This window comes from Bombus vosnesenskii, unplaced genomic scaffold (assembly GCF_011952255.1).
Source record: "Bombus vosnesenskii isolate JDL3184/JDL3185 unplaced genomic scaffold, Bvos_JDL3184-5_v1.1 scf7180000016281, whole genome shotgun sequence".
Classification (NCBI taxonomy): domain Eukaryota; kingdom Metazoa; phylum Arthropoda; class Insecta; order Hymenoptera; family Apidae; genus Bombus; species Bombus vosnesenskii.
This window is the reverse complement of record NW_022884350.1, coordinates 1173207-1188374: the sequence shown is the minus strand read 5'-3', so window position 1 is coordinate 1188374 and position 15168 is coordinate 1173207. Positions and strand designations below refer to the sequence as shown.

The 15168-nt window shown below is 33.5% G+C and overlaps 1 protein-coding gene across 5 annotated transcripts in view; it reads left to right on the top strand.

The window, feature by feature from the left end:
- LOC117242945 (myc box-dependent-interacting protein 1) overlaps nt 1-15168 on the top strand; it is a 151502-nt gene that overhangs the window by 83202 nt on the left and 53132 nt on the right. For 4 of the 5 annotated variants that reach the window (XM_033510016.1, XM_033510015.1, XM_033510012.1 and 1 more), the window contains exon 2: nt 4837-4918. The exons of the other annotated variant lie outside the window; for it this stretch is intronic. In XM_033510016.1, coding sequence (XP_033365907.1) covers nt 4837-4918 — 82 coding nt within the window. The remainder of the gene's footprint in view (nt 1-4836; nt 4919-15168) is intronic. 5 annotated transcript variants of the gene reach the window in all.

The following is a 15168-nucleotide window of genomic DNA, read 5'->3' as shown; positions in this document are numbered from 1 at the left end:
TTGGACAAAGTTTAAAGTGAATAAATAAATAAATTAATTAATATGCTTGTTATCCAGGACTATCGAGAAGATTGTCTTCTGATCTTCCAGCCGTTCGCCCATCGCCTTCGAATTTGACAATTGCATCGCCTAGCATTTCTGCTTTCCCACAATTTTCGCTTTCCTTTCAAGATATTCTACCTAGTGTACAATTTTATATTTACGTGTTTTTCTCCGCGAACACTCGAGGGAGATTATTTTTATCTTCGAGCCACGTAATAACATCACCTACAAGTAGCTTCATCCGCCGCCTAATAACCAAATTTGGCTTTTGTAATTCCCCGCCAACGTTCACGTATGACTCATTATAGATGGCATATTTCGATAAGAGTGTTCGATGGATTAAAACTTTTATCTCGTTGTCTTCTTATCTTCTAACGTAACATATAAAGGCTTATTATGGATGCAGTTGTCGATAACGTAGCTTGCTATCTCAGCTTATGCTCTGCATCTTTCGCGTAATGCAGTGGTAACAGAGAAACTTGTATATGCACATTGTCTTCCAACGAAGCATCTTTTCTTTTTTTTTTGGTAGATTCTACATTTTATTTCCACGATGTTAAGTTTTGTAATCGCATGAAAGTACTGCCGAGTGATACGGAATTTATTACAAACGAATCTGACTAATGATTTGGGTTCTGAATAATTAATTCTAAATAAGGAATCGATTATAGGACAATGTTGTATGCGAATGCAATAATAAATGCAATGATGTGTAGATATTATATTTGCAGTCATTCTATATATATTTAACTATCTGCTGACCCTTCTCACAACAATGTCGATTTTATAAATGTTCGTTTCGAGGCTCGTTATATCGATTATATCGATTCCTGATAATACTGTGCTAAATGCATACATAACAGGTCCTTTCGTTTTATCGAAGGAATAGGATTTGTTCGGAGAAATCGTTTGCAGCGACCGATTTCCCAGATTCTTAACAAAGTATACTTTATACTTTTTAAACGTAATTGCTCCTATCGCTTTATATCCATAGCCTCTAGTCTTTTTTTAAATGAATTTTAAATAGAACGTATTATTTGACTTGCAAATGTATAGATATATAAGAAATGCAAGGGAAAGATGTGGTAGGAAATAACGAAATTTGTACTTTTTTCCAAAGTCAAAGGTAATATAATTTAATTCGTAATTTTCAATTAATTGGATTGAAGTTTCTCCATTATTCAGTACGATTATAGCATAGTATACTTAAGCACAATTATAGAGACAAGTACAGTAAAAATGTAGTAGAACGCTGTTTATAACAAAAAAATTATCCCGTGTTGTATTTAATAAAATGTAACGCATTTTAATTACGACAATATATAATAAAAATATATATACAAAAATATATAATAAAATGTAATTTATAATAAATGTAAATATAATATAATAATATAATATAATATAAATATAATATAATATAATAATACAAATATATAATAAAATGTAAATGTAAACGTATTGAACTTTGTTATGTCTCATTCATTGTACATATATTTTCTTTTTAAATATGTCATATTTTATTGTACACTCATTTTCACAGTGGAAGAAATTATTTTCTTCGTTCAAGATTTATTATGCAACATCTTGCTCACTTATCATATCGATTTCTGATATACCGTGTTAAATACGTCTACTTCTTACATAGCACATTGTCCAAGCTAGAATTTTACTTTTCCCTTGCGGAAAAAAAAAGAATAGAAAAAATACTCGCCAAATATAGACTAGTCATTGCGACAAACAATTCCTTTTTGTGCAAAGTAGAGGCCACCGGCTTATCTTTTATTTCGGAGCCGATATGGATGATGATTCATAGGGAATCGCGATAAATTTAATAACACAAATTTAGCAGTCCATCTGTTTGCTCAAAGACAGTTTATCGTGCATATTATCGTGCATCCAGTTCGTTTATAAATACAATAGTTCGATCACTACATATTTTTCGAAAACGATCGTCCTCCATAAATTAATAGATTTAATCGCGTAAAATATATTGTTTCTACGTTTTATTTTATTAATCGAAAACGATATTTAGAATTATAGAATTATGGAATATTGTAAAATATATTCAATTATCAGATTGTATAAAGACAATTACGTTATGTTATGTAGATATATAATTAGATTATATTTAATCATAATAATGGCTATAGAATATATTATTCGTATTATAACATTGCTATATCGAATTAATAGTACCGTATTTAATTTTATTTAATTTAACTATGCCGGTGATACGTGATTTTCTTTTAATATCGATGAGCTTCATTCTTTCCTGTTTCTTTTTAATTTGTTTTTATTCGTCGATTTTTTAATATTGACGCAACTTTTCAAAATTATCGTGTGATAATTAGCATACGATAAATAGCATGTGAAGCGGGTACAAAAAGTCTGGCAGCTCGAGATGAGATTATAAATGCCGTAAATATTTTTCCATGTACTTCATTTCGCGATATAACGCGCAATATCTAACAAATATAATAATATTACTTTAGAAATTTCATACGAGTTACAAGAACAAGAACCTACTGCGCGATGCGAATAATAAAGTTTATTATCTAACAACGAGTCGTTTGATTTTCAATTGCCTGAAATATAATTTATTAAATAGCAAAATCCGCGGTTCGTTCATGTTTATTAAAGAGACGAAATTGCCCGACAAATTAGTGAAACGTTAACGCTTCGCGCGTAGTATATTCTCCTATAGCGCCATTAAATAGCCTTGCAGTTAATGCGATTTTAAACGTACTAATTAAACTAGAAAATACATTTTTACTTGTACCATTTTATATTCACCACCGTGTATACGTTACATTATCGCGATAATCTCTAAAAATAAAAATTCTTCATATTTCATAAATTTTCGTAAATTTGTTAATATTCATACAATTCGATAAACGGCCAATTTTTGCTAAGATATAGAAATATATATTGTCTCCCGTGTGAGAAAAGTAATGGATCATTTACGAAAGCCAATAAAATGTACGGTTTGATGAATAGATGACTTTGTAGAACACGAAGGAATCACGAGAATTCCTGCAGAGAGCTCACGTTTCCTTGGCCATTGCTCAATATGCTGGATAACGGTTACACACGTTAAGTAGTTTTAGCCAAGCCTAACCCAGGGTTAGTCACGTTAGAGCTACGATTCAGAGGATTAATCTACTTGTTTCCTATCGTTACGGTGAATCCTGCACGACTTCTTCTTCAGTCTTTCCCTAAATAAGTTTGAAATTTAAATATGAAATTTCAATAGATATTTCTTATCTATTGAATACAACATAAACAGTGTAAAATATACAGAGAATGAAATATTAGTAAAGTAAGCAGCTTATTGCACTATCGTTTAATCCTTCAGTCATACACTTTACATTTAAATGTTTTTCAAGGTAGTATATAGTGTACGAGTCTAATAATACTACATAATGATAATAAGTAAATAATAAATAAAATAATAAATACTCTTAATAATACAACAGTCCATGTAATATATAAATAAAAACAGAATGAAATTTTAGTATAATGTCAGATGTTTTTAAGTGGAGAAAAAGATAAGAATAATGTGCTCTGGTAAATAATCTTATTTACGGAAGTATCTTATATTATTGTAGTTCAGATTATAATACTTCGACAGTTCACATATGTAATATGCAAAGAAAAAGCACAATGAAATTTTAGTATAACGCGAGATATTTTTAGACAATTTTTAATACGAATAATTGAAGAATAAGAATAATTTATTGTGGCAAATAATCTTATTTACGGAAGCGTATTATATTAATTCAGTTTATAATATTCCAATAGTTCACGTATGTAATATGCAAAGAAAAGCACAATGAAATTTTAGTATAACGCGAGATATTTTTAGACAATTTTTAATACGAATAATTGAAGAATAAGAATAATTTATTGTGGCAAATAATCTTATTTACGGAAGCGTATTATATTAATTCAGTTTATAATATTCCAATAGTTCACGTATGTAATATGCAAAGAAAAGTACAATGAAATTTTAGTATAACGCGAGATATTTTTAGACAATTTTTAATACGAATAATTGAAGAATAATAATAATTTATTGTGGGAAATAATCTTATTTACGGAAGTATATTATATTAATTCAGTTTATAATATTCCAATAGTTCACGTATGTAATATGCAAAGAAAAGCACAATGAAATTTTAGTATAACGCGAGATATTTTTAAACGATTTTTAATACGAATAATTGAAGAATAATAATAATTTATTGTGGCAAATAATCTTATTTACGGAAGCATATTATATTAATTCAGTTTATAATATTCCAATAGTTCACGTATGTAATATGCAAAGAAAAGCACAATGAAATTTTAGTATAACGCGAGATATTTTTAGACAATTTTTAATACGAATAATTGAAGAATAATAATAATTTATTGTGGCAAATAATCTTATTTACGGAAGCGTATTATATTAATTCAGTTTATAATATTCCAATAGTTCACGTATGTAACATGCAAAGAAAAGCACAATGAAATTTTAGTATAACGCGAGATATTTTTAAACGATTTTTAATACGAATAATTGAAGAATAAGAATAATTTATTATAGCAAGTAATTTTATTTGCATAAACGCGTTATTACTGTAAGATACGTACATTTTTGTAAGTCATCTATTGTTGACAAATTATATATCTCATCGATAATATATAACAATTAGAGCCACGACAAAATAGTTTCCTAGTAAATTTCGGATATTTAAAGTGCATAATCGTTTGCAAATAATTGAAAAAACCTCTCGATAAATGTTCCAGTTTCACTCGTCCACACAATAGAATATGTTGTGCAAGTGAATCGAGGATAGGCCATGTCTCGCACATAGCTCGAGATAATACCGTAAGTTAATCGCATGTGATATCCAATTTTAATTTAATCAAGTTTGGCGTCATCCAATTGAATTGAATCGCCCTTGAAGATGACTTGGAACTAGATCGGAAAATGAAATCCCTTCTCCTTTTCATCATGCTCGTATACTGGTATCGGAATTTGTTTTAAAAATTGTTTAAATTCAATATCAATCGTGAGAAGGAATTATGAATAAAATTATTTGCAGACTTTTGTTGTATAGGCAGTTTTTTACAATTTTACGTCAAGCGAGACAATCAGTTAAATTTGTACAATTTGCTTGTATATCATTAACGTGAATTTATCGATAATTTGTAATTTCTGACTTGCAAAATTTCACGCTTGTGTACGTTTAAATTCTAAAAATTACATTGTAACACTGCACAAAAATATGAAAAATTCTTATCGGGTAGCGAAAAAATATGTTGCTTTGACGCAATGAGTTCCCCTTGCCAAACCTAATTTAAATCGATTAACATTGTTCGATGAACCGATGCTTTTGATCAGAATGTTTGCTGTAAAATATCGCGATGTAATACGTAGACAGAGAAAGTTGTAACAATTGTAATTATCTTTCACTTTCGAAAAAGATTCGCTTCAAGAGAATACATGGCCGTATATTTTCACAGCGAAAGATGGCGAAGAGCACAAAGTCTGTCGGTGTTACACGCATCACGAACAGCAAACCATACGCAACCATACAACCTCTCTCGAGACGATCTTTCATTGAATTCAATTGAACGTACTTGGTTGCCAAGCTAGCTCGTTCAAACGAACACTATTCGATTCTGTCCCGTAAACGAGTTAAAAACGAACATCCATTCGGTGTGGTTCGTCGCAACAACCTGTTCTTCGCATTTTGCCGATCGATAACGAGGATTTTCCTTTCCTTATGACACACGTTAGCAAAAGAAAACGAAAAATTTCATTGTCAGACACGTAGATTATTTCTTAATCGTTCTTTAGATAACATTATACCAGATTGGATCATCGTCGTCTCGATGTTAGAACCAAGCCACTTCTCTGCACGTCTGATCCAGAACACTGCGAAGAAAACGCTCGTGTGATTTTTTATTCTGATTTTTATCTGTGAATTCTTGACAATTTCCCTAAAACATAAATACATTTCCGTAAAACACGCGATCGCGTTTGTGCGATTATTACACCGACGACTATTATTTCTCCAGTGGAGTAAACGTGTTCGTGCTACGATCACAACATCGTTAAGCCACTTTACCGAATTCCTGGGCAAATTGTAAAGATTCGAAAATAATAATAAATGTAATAAAATATTAAATAAAATATAAAATATATAAAGGAAGAAAAAAGATCATTTTATACATAACTATAGTATTTATCGCCTTCAAATGTTACTGACTTTGCCACAGTTTGGTTTCTAAATTTGGTAGAATAATTGAAGAATGCTTGTAAAAAACACTATAATTGCGAAGATAAGAAAATGTTGATTTTTCATTGGAAAATGCTGTGGCGTAGAATTGAAGCGCAATTTCCCCTTTCCTTGGACAGATTGTAAAGACTCGAGGATAATAATAAATGTAATAAAATATTAAATAAAATATAAAATGTATAAAGGAAGAAAAAAGATCATTTTATACACAAGTATAGTATTCGTCGTCTTCAAATGTTACTGACTTTGCTACAGTTTGGTTTCTGAATTTGGTAGAATAATTGAAGAGTGCTTGTAAAAAACATTATAAGTGCGAAGATAGAAAAATGTTGATTTTTCATTGGAAAATGCTGTGGCGTAGAATTGAAGCGCAATTTCCCCTTCCCTGGACAAATTGTAAAGACTCAAGAATAATAATAAATGTAATAAACTATTAAATAAAATATAAAATGTATAAAGAAAGAAAAAAGATCATTTTATACACAAGTATAGTATTCGTCGTCTTCAAATGTTACTGACTTTGCTACAGTTTGGTTTCTGAATTTAGTAGAATAATTGAAGAATGCTTGTAAAAAACACTATAATTGCGAAGATAGGAAAATGTTGATTTTTCATTGGAAAATGCTGTGGCGTAGAATTGAAGCGCAATTTCCCTTTCCTTGGACAGATTGTAAAGACTCGAGGATGATAAAAAATGTAATAAAATATTAAATAAAATATAAAATATATAAAGGAAGAAAAAAGATCATTTTATACACAAGTATAGTATTTGTCGCCTTTAAATGTTACTGATTTTGCCACAGTTTGGTTTCTGAATTTGGTAGAATAATTGAAGAATGCTTGTAAAAAAACACTATAAGTGCGAAGATAGAAAAATGTTGATTTTCATTGGAAAATGCTGTAGCGTAGAATTGAAGCGCAATTTTCCTTTCTGAATAATTGTTGATAACGATAGAATGTGATGTCATAACGTTGGCTCTGTGGAAGAAGATGTAAGCAGCAATAAACATTTGCTAATCGTTTCTTGGCTTGTGCATTTAAACGAACGCAGCATTGAGTTTTCTTTACAGCTGATCGCAAGAAATGGCACGTATAGAATTTTCTATTTATTATTTCCTATTTATTATTCTATTTTCTAGATACACCGTTCTTTTCCATGGACTTCGGATTACGTTCATGCACGAGGTTTCTTTTTCCCCTGAAAAACTCGTTTCACCTGTTTGCCACTTACAGAGTTTTCTACGACCGCTCTTTGATCGAACACGTAAAAGCCGTAAAATTGAACGAATAAATTCTGGAACTGGAGGTCCGTAATAAAAAGAATCATTCCGAAACTTGTTTACTTTTTAGATGACGAGGCACGATACACATAATAATCAGAGGCGAAACTCGCATTATGGTCTAATGCCTCGGATCATTTCTATCTCCAAAACTCGTATAACTACGACTGAATTTCTCTTGCAACAGAATATTAATATAATCGAACGATCGAGTCAATCTCCTGACTTGAATACGCTTGAACATCTGTGAGATTACCTCAGACGTCAACTGGGAAGTTAATCTTTTAAAAATATACAAAAAAAAAAACAAAAAATTCCAAAAATATAATGTGAAATATCGACTGCGTCTTGTGTTCGATTAATTGAATATTCAGTAGCCACGCAGATACCATGATGCAGTCATGAAACCCAAGAATTACCAACATCTCACTCGATTATTCTCTACTTTTCTAGCTTTTGTTACAAGTTCCCGCACTAAAACCGTCGTGTTACATAACTCGAGCAAAGAACGTTTCCTAACTCTCGTCCCAGCTACTATTTCGTTCATCCGGTTCAACGTTAATCGTAAACTCGCTCGACTATGCGATCAAAAAAAATATATCGCAATTTCACGTATAGATTGTCATCTCTTCTTACCATTTCTGACTTCGTGTTCCAACGTGTACCAAAAGATAAAAAATATACCGTAATTCCCAAATGATCATTGAAAGTTCCTTAACGTCTCCTCGTCAGCAGCTAAGTGTATTTGTCGCGCGTAAGTGAAATCGCGAAAGCGGCAGAGTAAGTGGCAGCGAAGTTTTAGCGGTCGTCAACGCGTTAATCCCAACGACGAAGAGGCGAATGGTCATCGTTCGAAAATCGAACGGTACCTCGGCCCTGGCCGTCTCTGTTCGATCCCCGGCAAACAGCTTAGCTTCTCTAGCGACTGACTAGTGGGACATTGTCTGCGGAGAAGGTCGGCGTACCTCTCACCTTCGAACAGACGACCGTTCCGCAAATAGAGTCGGTAAAGAGCTTACGTAATCGGCGAGTACGCGTGGATCACGCTGCCTTCGTTTTCTCATCTGGCGGTCCTCCGTCCTGGATAGACGTTTCCTCGAAGCGGAGCCGCCAGATTCGACACGAGTCGATCGGGAACGTTCGACAGGTGAACGCAGGGCGTCGACGAATTTCGATGGCTTCTCTCGCATTTTGGCGCCGTTCCAACAGCTTTTCCTCTTCGCGCACCGCCACTGGCTGAAAAACAAACGCGTCGCCACGCAGCGCAAACGAATATGATCGTTCGAACCGAACGACATTAACATTCGCGTCACGCGGCTCCATTAACATTTAATTGGCCCAATTATCCGCTGCCGCGTTTCCCGACGTCGTGTAAGCTTCCAGCGGGCTGCTTCGAAAGCTTCCTTATACGGACGAATCAGGAATAGGCTTCCTGAGGCGTTGACGAAGAAATTGGAGATTTAATGACACAGTATAGAAACTTTAGACTGATTCACCTAATTCGATCATTTCTGAATTTGATAAATTCTTCTGTGCGAATATTCGTACACTATTCGTTGAAGACGATATCCGGTTCGATTTTTATCTACGTCTTCTATTTACATTTTATTTACACAATTTTTAGTTACACTTGTGCGATTTTTGGAACACTTTATTTATAATTGAGCAGTGCTCGCTGAAAACACTGTAGGTGCCAAAATTGAGAAACTTTGATCTTTTATTGGGAAATGTTCCACTTAGCAATGAGAATATTGTAGCGTAGAATTCAACTGCAATTTTCCCTTTTGAATATCGTAGTTATTAATAATGTTAGAAGACGGTATCACGATGTTGTCTCTGTAGAAAAAAGTATAAACACCAATAAACATTAGTCAATCGTTTCTTGCTTCTGTCAATTGCTTCTGTCTATGTGGTCTATCCAAACGAATGGGTCATCGAGTTTTGTCTACAACTAAGAACTGACACGCACAGGCTTTTCTATAGACGCACTTTTCTTTCCCTTCAATTGGGGCTACGTTAACGCATAAGATTTCCTTTTTTTCCTGAAAACTTGTTTCTTCCCATTTACAGCAATTTTTTACCAGCGCTCTTCAATTACCGTAGTTACGTGCGATAGAATATTACGAAGCAATAAGGAAGCCAGGAATTGACGAAGAAATTGAGAATTTGATGGCGGGTATAGAAACTCGAGGTACAAGGCGATTCACCTAATTCGCTCGCTTTATGCCAGCAAGTCCTGCTGCGCGAATATTCAGAAACTGTCGTTTCAGGCGATGTCCAGACGCTTGATAATTTTGATAAGATGTGTTTTAAGGAGATCTTATGTAAATCTCGAAATGCAACGACTTTGTTCTTCAGGATTATCGTAGTTACGTAGGATAGGATATGATGAAGCAATAAGGAAGCTAGGAACCGACGAAGAAATTGGGCTTTGATGGTGTCAGAGTCATAAATTAACTATAGAAAAACCAATGGGGTCTAACGAATATCCCGCAGAAAAAAAAAATAGCAACAGCATGGCCATCTCTGATCTGAACTCCGGTGACACCCCCGTCGACAAACCCATAGTATATAAACCTTTCTAAACTCAGCTCTCGACATTCTCCGTTCTAACACTCTGAACCGTCACTCTGTTGGATTCGTACAATAAATTTTACCACTAAATATATCTAAAGTCTAATTCTTTACTTTATTCGTGAAACGTTCGAACTGCAACGCGAGAAGATCACCGGTGATCTATCAATTTCGTGATTTCTTGCGTCTCCTACGTGACAATAGCATCGCATTCGCTAAAGAATTAGTTAGCTGTCGGCATATGTAACACTGAGAAACAAACATCTTGTCATTCCTACATTTGCAGACTGCTTGCAAATTCCATCAATATAATCATGACAGACGTGTCTCACTACGGTGCTAATGAAATTTTAAAGTGTTTTTGCACCACACATTCGTTATGGACGCACCTTGGTATGTTACCAACGAAACCATCCATCGTGACCTCAAGATACCAAGAAAGAGGAAATAGCAAAATATAGCGACAGATATAGCAAAAGAGTCAACAAACATCGAAACCCCCTAATCACTGGACTACTCGATACGACGGACCAGATTCGCAGGCTGAAGAGGCACTACCCGCTAGACCTAAACGTTAGATTCATTTAATTATCCAAATTAAGCATATGCACTTACTTATAATACTTATAAATTATACCTATCTATAATAAGTATTAACTTATTGTAAATAAACAGCCATGTCACTGCGCCACGCCAGAAAAATTACTGAAAATTCTCAACGCGAGAATTGATTGTAATTTCAACAAATAAATAAAAAAAAAAAACATTCGTTATGGAAATACAAGGTTGTCCCAAAAGTTCCTGTCGTTTTATAAGGAAGTAGTAAATGCACAACCTTTTTTGTTTTATGTTATTTTATTGAATTATGTCTGATCTATTTTATTCTATTAATGGATCATACGTAAATCTATAAAATAGTATAAAATAAAAAATGTTGTGCATTTATTATTTCACTTATGAAACGAAAGAAACTTTTGGGACAACGTAATACAAATTTTCTACGATAACAGGTCGAACATCTTCGTGAGAAAATTTTCCTTTGATTAATTAAAACAGCTGCAACAGCTGCAGCATAGATAGTGTCACCGAGCCATAAATTAGCAATGGAAAAACCAAGGGGGTCTAACGAACATCCCGCAGGCCATCGAAACGGCAACGTAGAGGGTGTTTCAGTGTCAGAAAACAGTAACAGCATGACCATCTCTGACCTGAGCCCCGGCGACACCCCCATCGACACCTCCTCCATAGGAGCCAAACCCATAGTATATAAACCTTCCTAAAATCAGCTCTCGACATTCCCTGTTCTAACACTCTGAACCGTCACTCTGTTGGATTCGTACAATAAATTTTACTACTAAATATATCTAAAGTCTAATTCTTTACCTTATTTGTAAAACGTTCGAACTGCGACGCGAGGAGAGCACCGGTGATCTGTCAATTTCGTGATTTCTTGTGTCTCCTACGTGACAATGGCAGAGGTACAGGGCAATTCACCTAATTCGCTCGCTTTGGTCCAGCAAATTCTGCTGCGCGAATATTCGGAAACTGTCGTTCCGGACGATATTTAGGCGCTTGATAATTTTGATAAGATGCGTTTTAACGACATGTTATATAAATCTCGAAGTGCGGCGACTTTTTCTTCGTAATTATCATAGTTACGTGTGACAAGATATCATGGCGCAATTAAATGGATCTTTCAAGGCCGATATGCAATAAAACTGGCACTTGTAATTGTAAATCATAGTTCAAGCTCGCTTCTGAGTTTAAGACTAATAATTCTACTATCAGAGCTGCATATAATGCTAATGTAGAGTTTGAAAGAGGCATTGGCGATGGATATGCTAATCGTCCTCGGTTCTCTTAATCTTTTTCTAGCGAGACTAGCTTCAAATTGAAGAACGAGGACACGAATATTCTATAAGACTCGGAATCAAGATATTTCTCCGAAATAGCATTATAGGAACAATAGGAACAGGTTTTCTATGACGAAGGCAGAGGAATTTTAAAGATACAGCCAATTACTTGGACCGAGAAGTTTAAAAGGTTAGCGCGGCTTAAAGCAAAATCATATTTAGCTTAACCGGAGAAAACGAACATTTTATACGTTGCTAATAGCTGACAGTTACACGTTGCTGTCTGAATCGCTGTAAAAAAATAGAAAGACTCGCGGCGACCTCCGTATTCGAATTAAAAATTCGAAATAGTAAAAAGCTAATTACCGTGTAGCGTGACTTTTGGTGGAAACAGTTTACAAGCGATTTAATGCGACCGATGTAACTGAATCACTCTGTAGATACTTACATACGTACGTTTAGAAAGAAAACAAAGAATCCGATGCTTATCAGATAAGTAAATCAAACAATTACTTTTATATATCAGTTTAGTTACTGTCATATATCGTATGGTAGGTGAGATTCTTCCAATTCTGCAAAGTGGTAAAAATCTCACTTGCATTAGAGAGATATGAATATTCTAAAATACCAGATTTTTACAATGGAATTTTATTTTCTCCGAGATTGCGACTATCGTAGTATACATTTTTCGAAACACGAAAAACTCTGGCATCTGACTCCGTGAAGAGATTGTCGGGTTGATTGAATTTTCAGATAATAGAACAAGCATTTCTCTTAAATTTTATTTAATTTCCTGGTTATTTAATATACCGTAATTTGCTATAAATGTAATATAGATATTAAAAGAGAAAATAAACATTTATTTAGTCAAAGGAAAGAGATTAGGAAGATTATTAACTTGTTTCAATATCTAATTCATATTTCTTTAGCCGCTGAATTGCATACATTTTTCAATACGAATACATCTGTAGTGTTATATTCTTTTTGTTGCTTTCATTTGCAGTTTCGACGTTTGTAAAATTTCCTCCTAAACGAATGATCTATAACAAGGTTCGATATCATTTTCTACGTGTCTTCTATCAGTGCTGTTTTATTTTACGATAGAACCTATTTTCTACTTATAATATTTGCTTTGAAAATATGAGAAAAATAAATTTTCCAAACTAGTCACGACGTTTGTAAATATATTGAGAGCAGGTCAGTTATTTAGACGTATATTTTAAATATTAATATCAAAAAGGAATAGAAAATTCTGAATAAAAATATAACAATTTCTTTCTATCTAGTGTCTTCTGTTCTTATCGTCCAATCTTCTTCACAATCGCCGATTCTTCCACTAGCTGACGTTCCAATAATAATCGATCGTTGCGTCAATCAATATTCTCGATAATCTGCACTGTACTGTAGCGTTTAAACGCGAAAATGCATCTGTTACCATAATATATAGCGGACATTCTGTTTGTCTGTGTTCGAGAATATTCTAAAATTTAAATATAAGATACTTTGCTCCACTACTTGAATAAATAAATTACATCGTTCGAGCTTTGCAAACACCATATACATATTCATAGGTAGTGACTAATGATTGGATTTCTTCGAAGATACCAATAGTCATCGCAATATATAATATAATAGTCGATGCAAATTCGCGTGTCTACGTAAACGCAACTGCAGCTGTTGAGGTTTTATATCTCAGAATAGAGAGAGCAAACGTATTATAGAAATTCTTTATTCAGAAATGTTAGAAATTAGCATTTCCACTGGTTTCTATCCTGTATGATAATGTATTGATAGATGGATTTGTTACAGTGGATTAAACAGAAAACGATGATCATTTAACTCGAACTTAATGCAGTTTTTTTTTATTTAATTATTTATTTACATTTTACAATTTGTCCAGTAGGACATTTGGTAAAATATTATAGCTTAGTGATATAGCATGTGGATATATATAGTAATATATACATATATATTATACATATATATATATATATATATATATATATATATATATATAGTATATATATAACATATAGTAATATAGCATGTGGATGGCTAGCCCCAGTGGGATACCATCTTCGAATTTGATTGATTTATTTCTTTAGTGTGGTGAGTGTTTATATGTTAGATTATGTCCAACTTAATGCAGTGATATCACAACTCTCGATTAACAACTTTTCACTCTGGACTCTCTGGTGGCTAACTGAACGATCAACGACTGCGGTGCCGAAATATATTGATAGTCGTTAGGCTTATTGAAGTTCTCCGACCCTTTCGGCTTGTCGACGTTTGCGCTTTATCGTCCACATTGTCTGTATGTCGGCGATCTTTCCGCGGTACTCTAATAGAGACGAAAGAAGCCGCTGTAAGGAGAATCGTTGTGCCAAAAACTAAACACAGAGTTCTCCTAGAAGATTTTTTTTATTGTTTAATTTGTGCTTTACAATTTGTCCTGGACATTTGATAAATTTTTCGAACTTAATTGCTAAATAACGCGTGGATGGCATCTCCCAACGGAATACCATGTTCGAGCTTTAAATTTGAAGCGGATAGTGGACAGTGCTATAGGAGAAAGCAAATTTTTTTTTTATTTAATTTGCACTTTACAATTTGTCCAGCTGGACATTTGATGAAACAAGTGATGACAAACATTGTACCTGACCGCGAGGAGAAGCAAAAGTAGTGAGAAGCTAATCGCTAGATAGGACGAGTGTGTGGCAGATATTGGTGAAATGATAGCGAGCGTAGGTAGGAAATATTTCATATAGTCGTAATATTGTAAAATATTTAGTTGCAAATTGCAGAGAGAAATAGGTAAAATAAAATGAAAAATGTCAAAGCTCGATTGAAAAAAAGCACGGCGAGAAACGAAACTATACAGTCGGGACATAGACTAAAAGTTTTTTTTTTTTTATTATTTATTAAAATTACAATCAATTCTCGCGTTGAGAATTTTCAGTAATTTTTCTGGCGTGGCCCAGTGACACGGCTAATTATTTATAATAAGTTAATACTTATTATAGATAAGTATAATAGACTAAAAGTTTATCTGAAACGATATTTTGCGATAGAAGCGGAAAATAATAGAAAGCTCTTTCAAAAGCAGTCGTTCGAATAAAAAGAAAT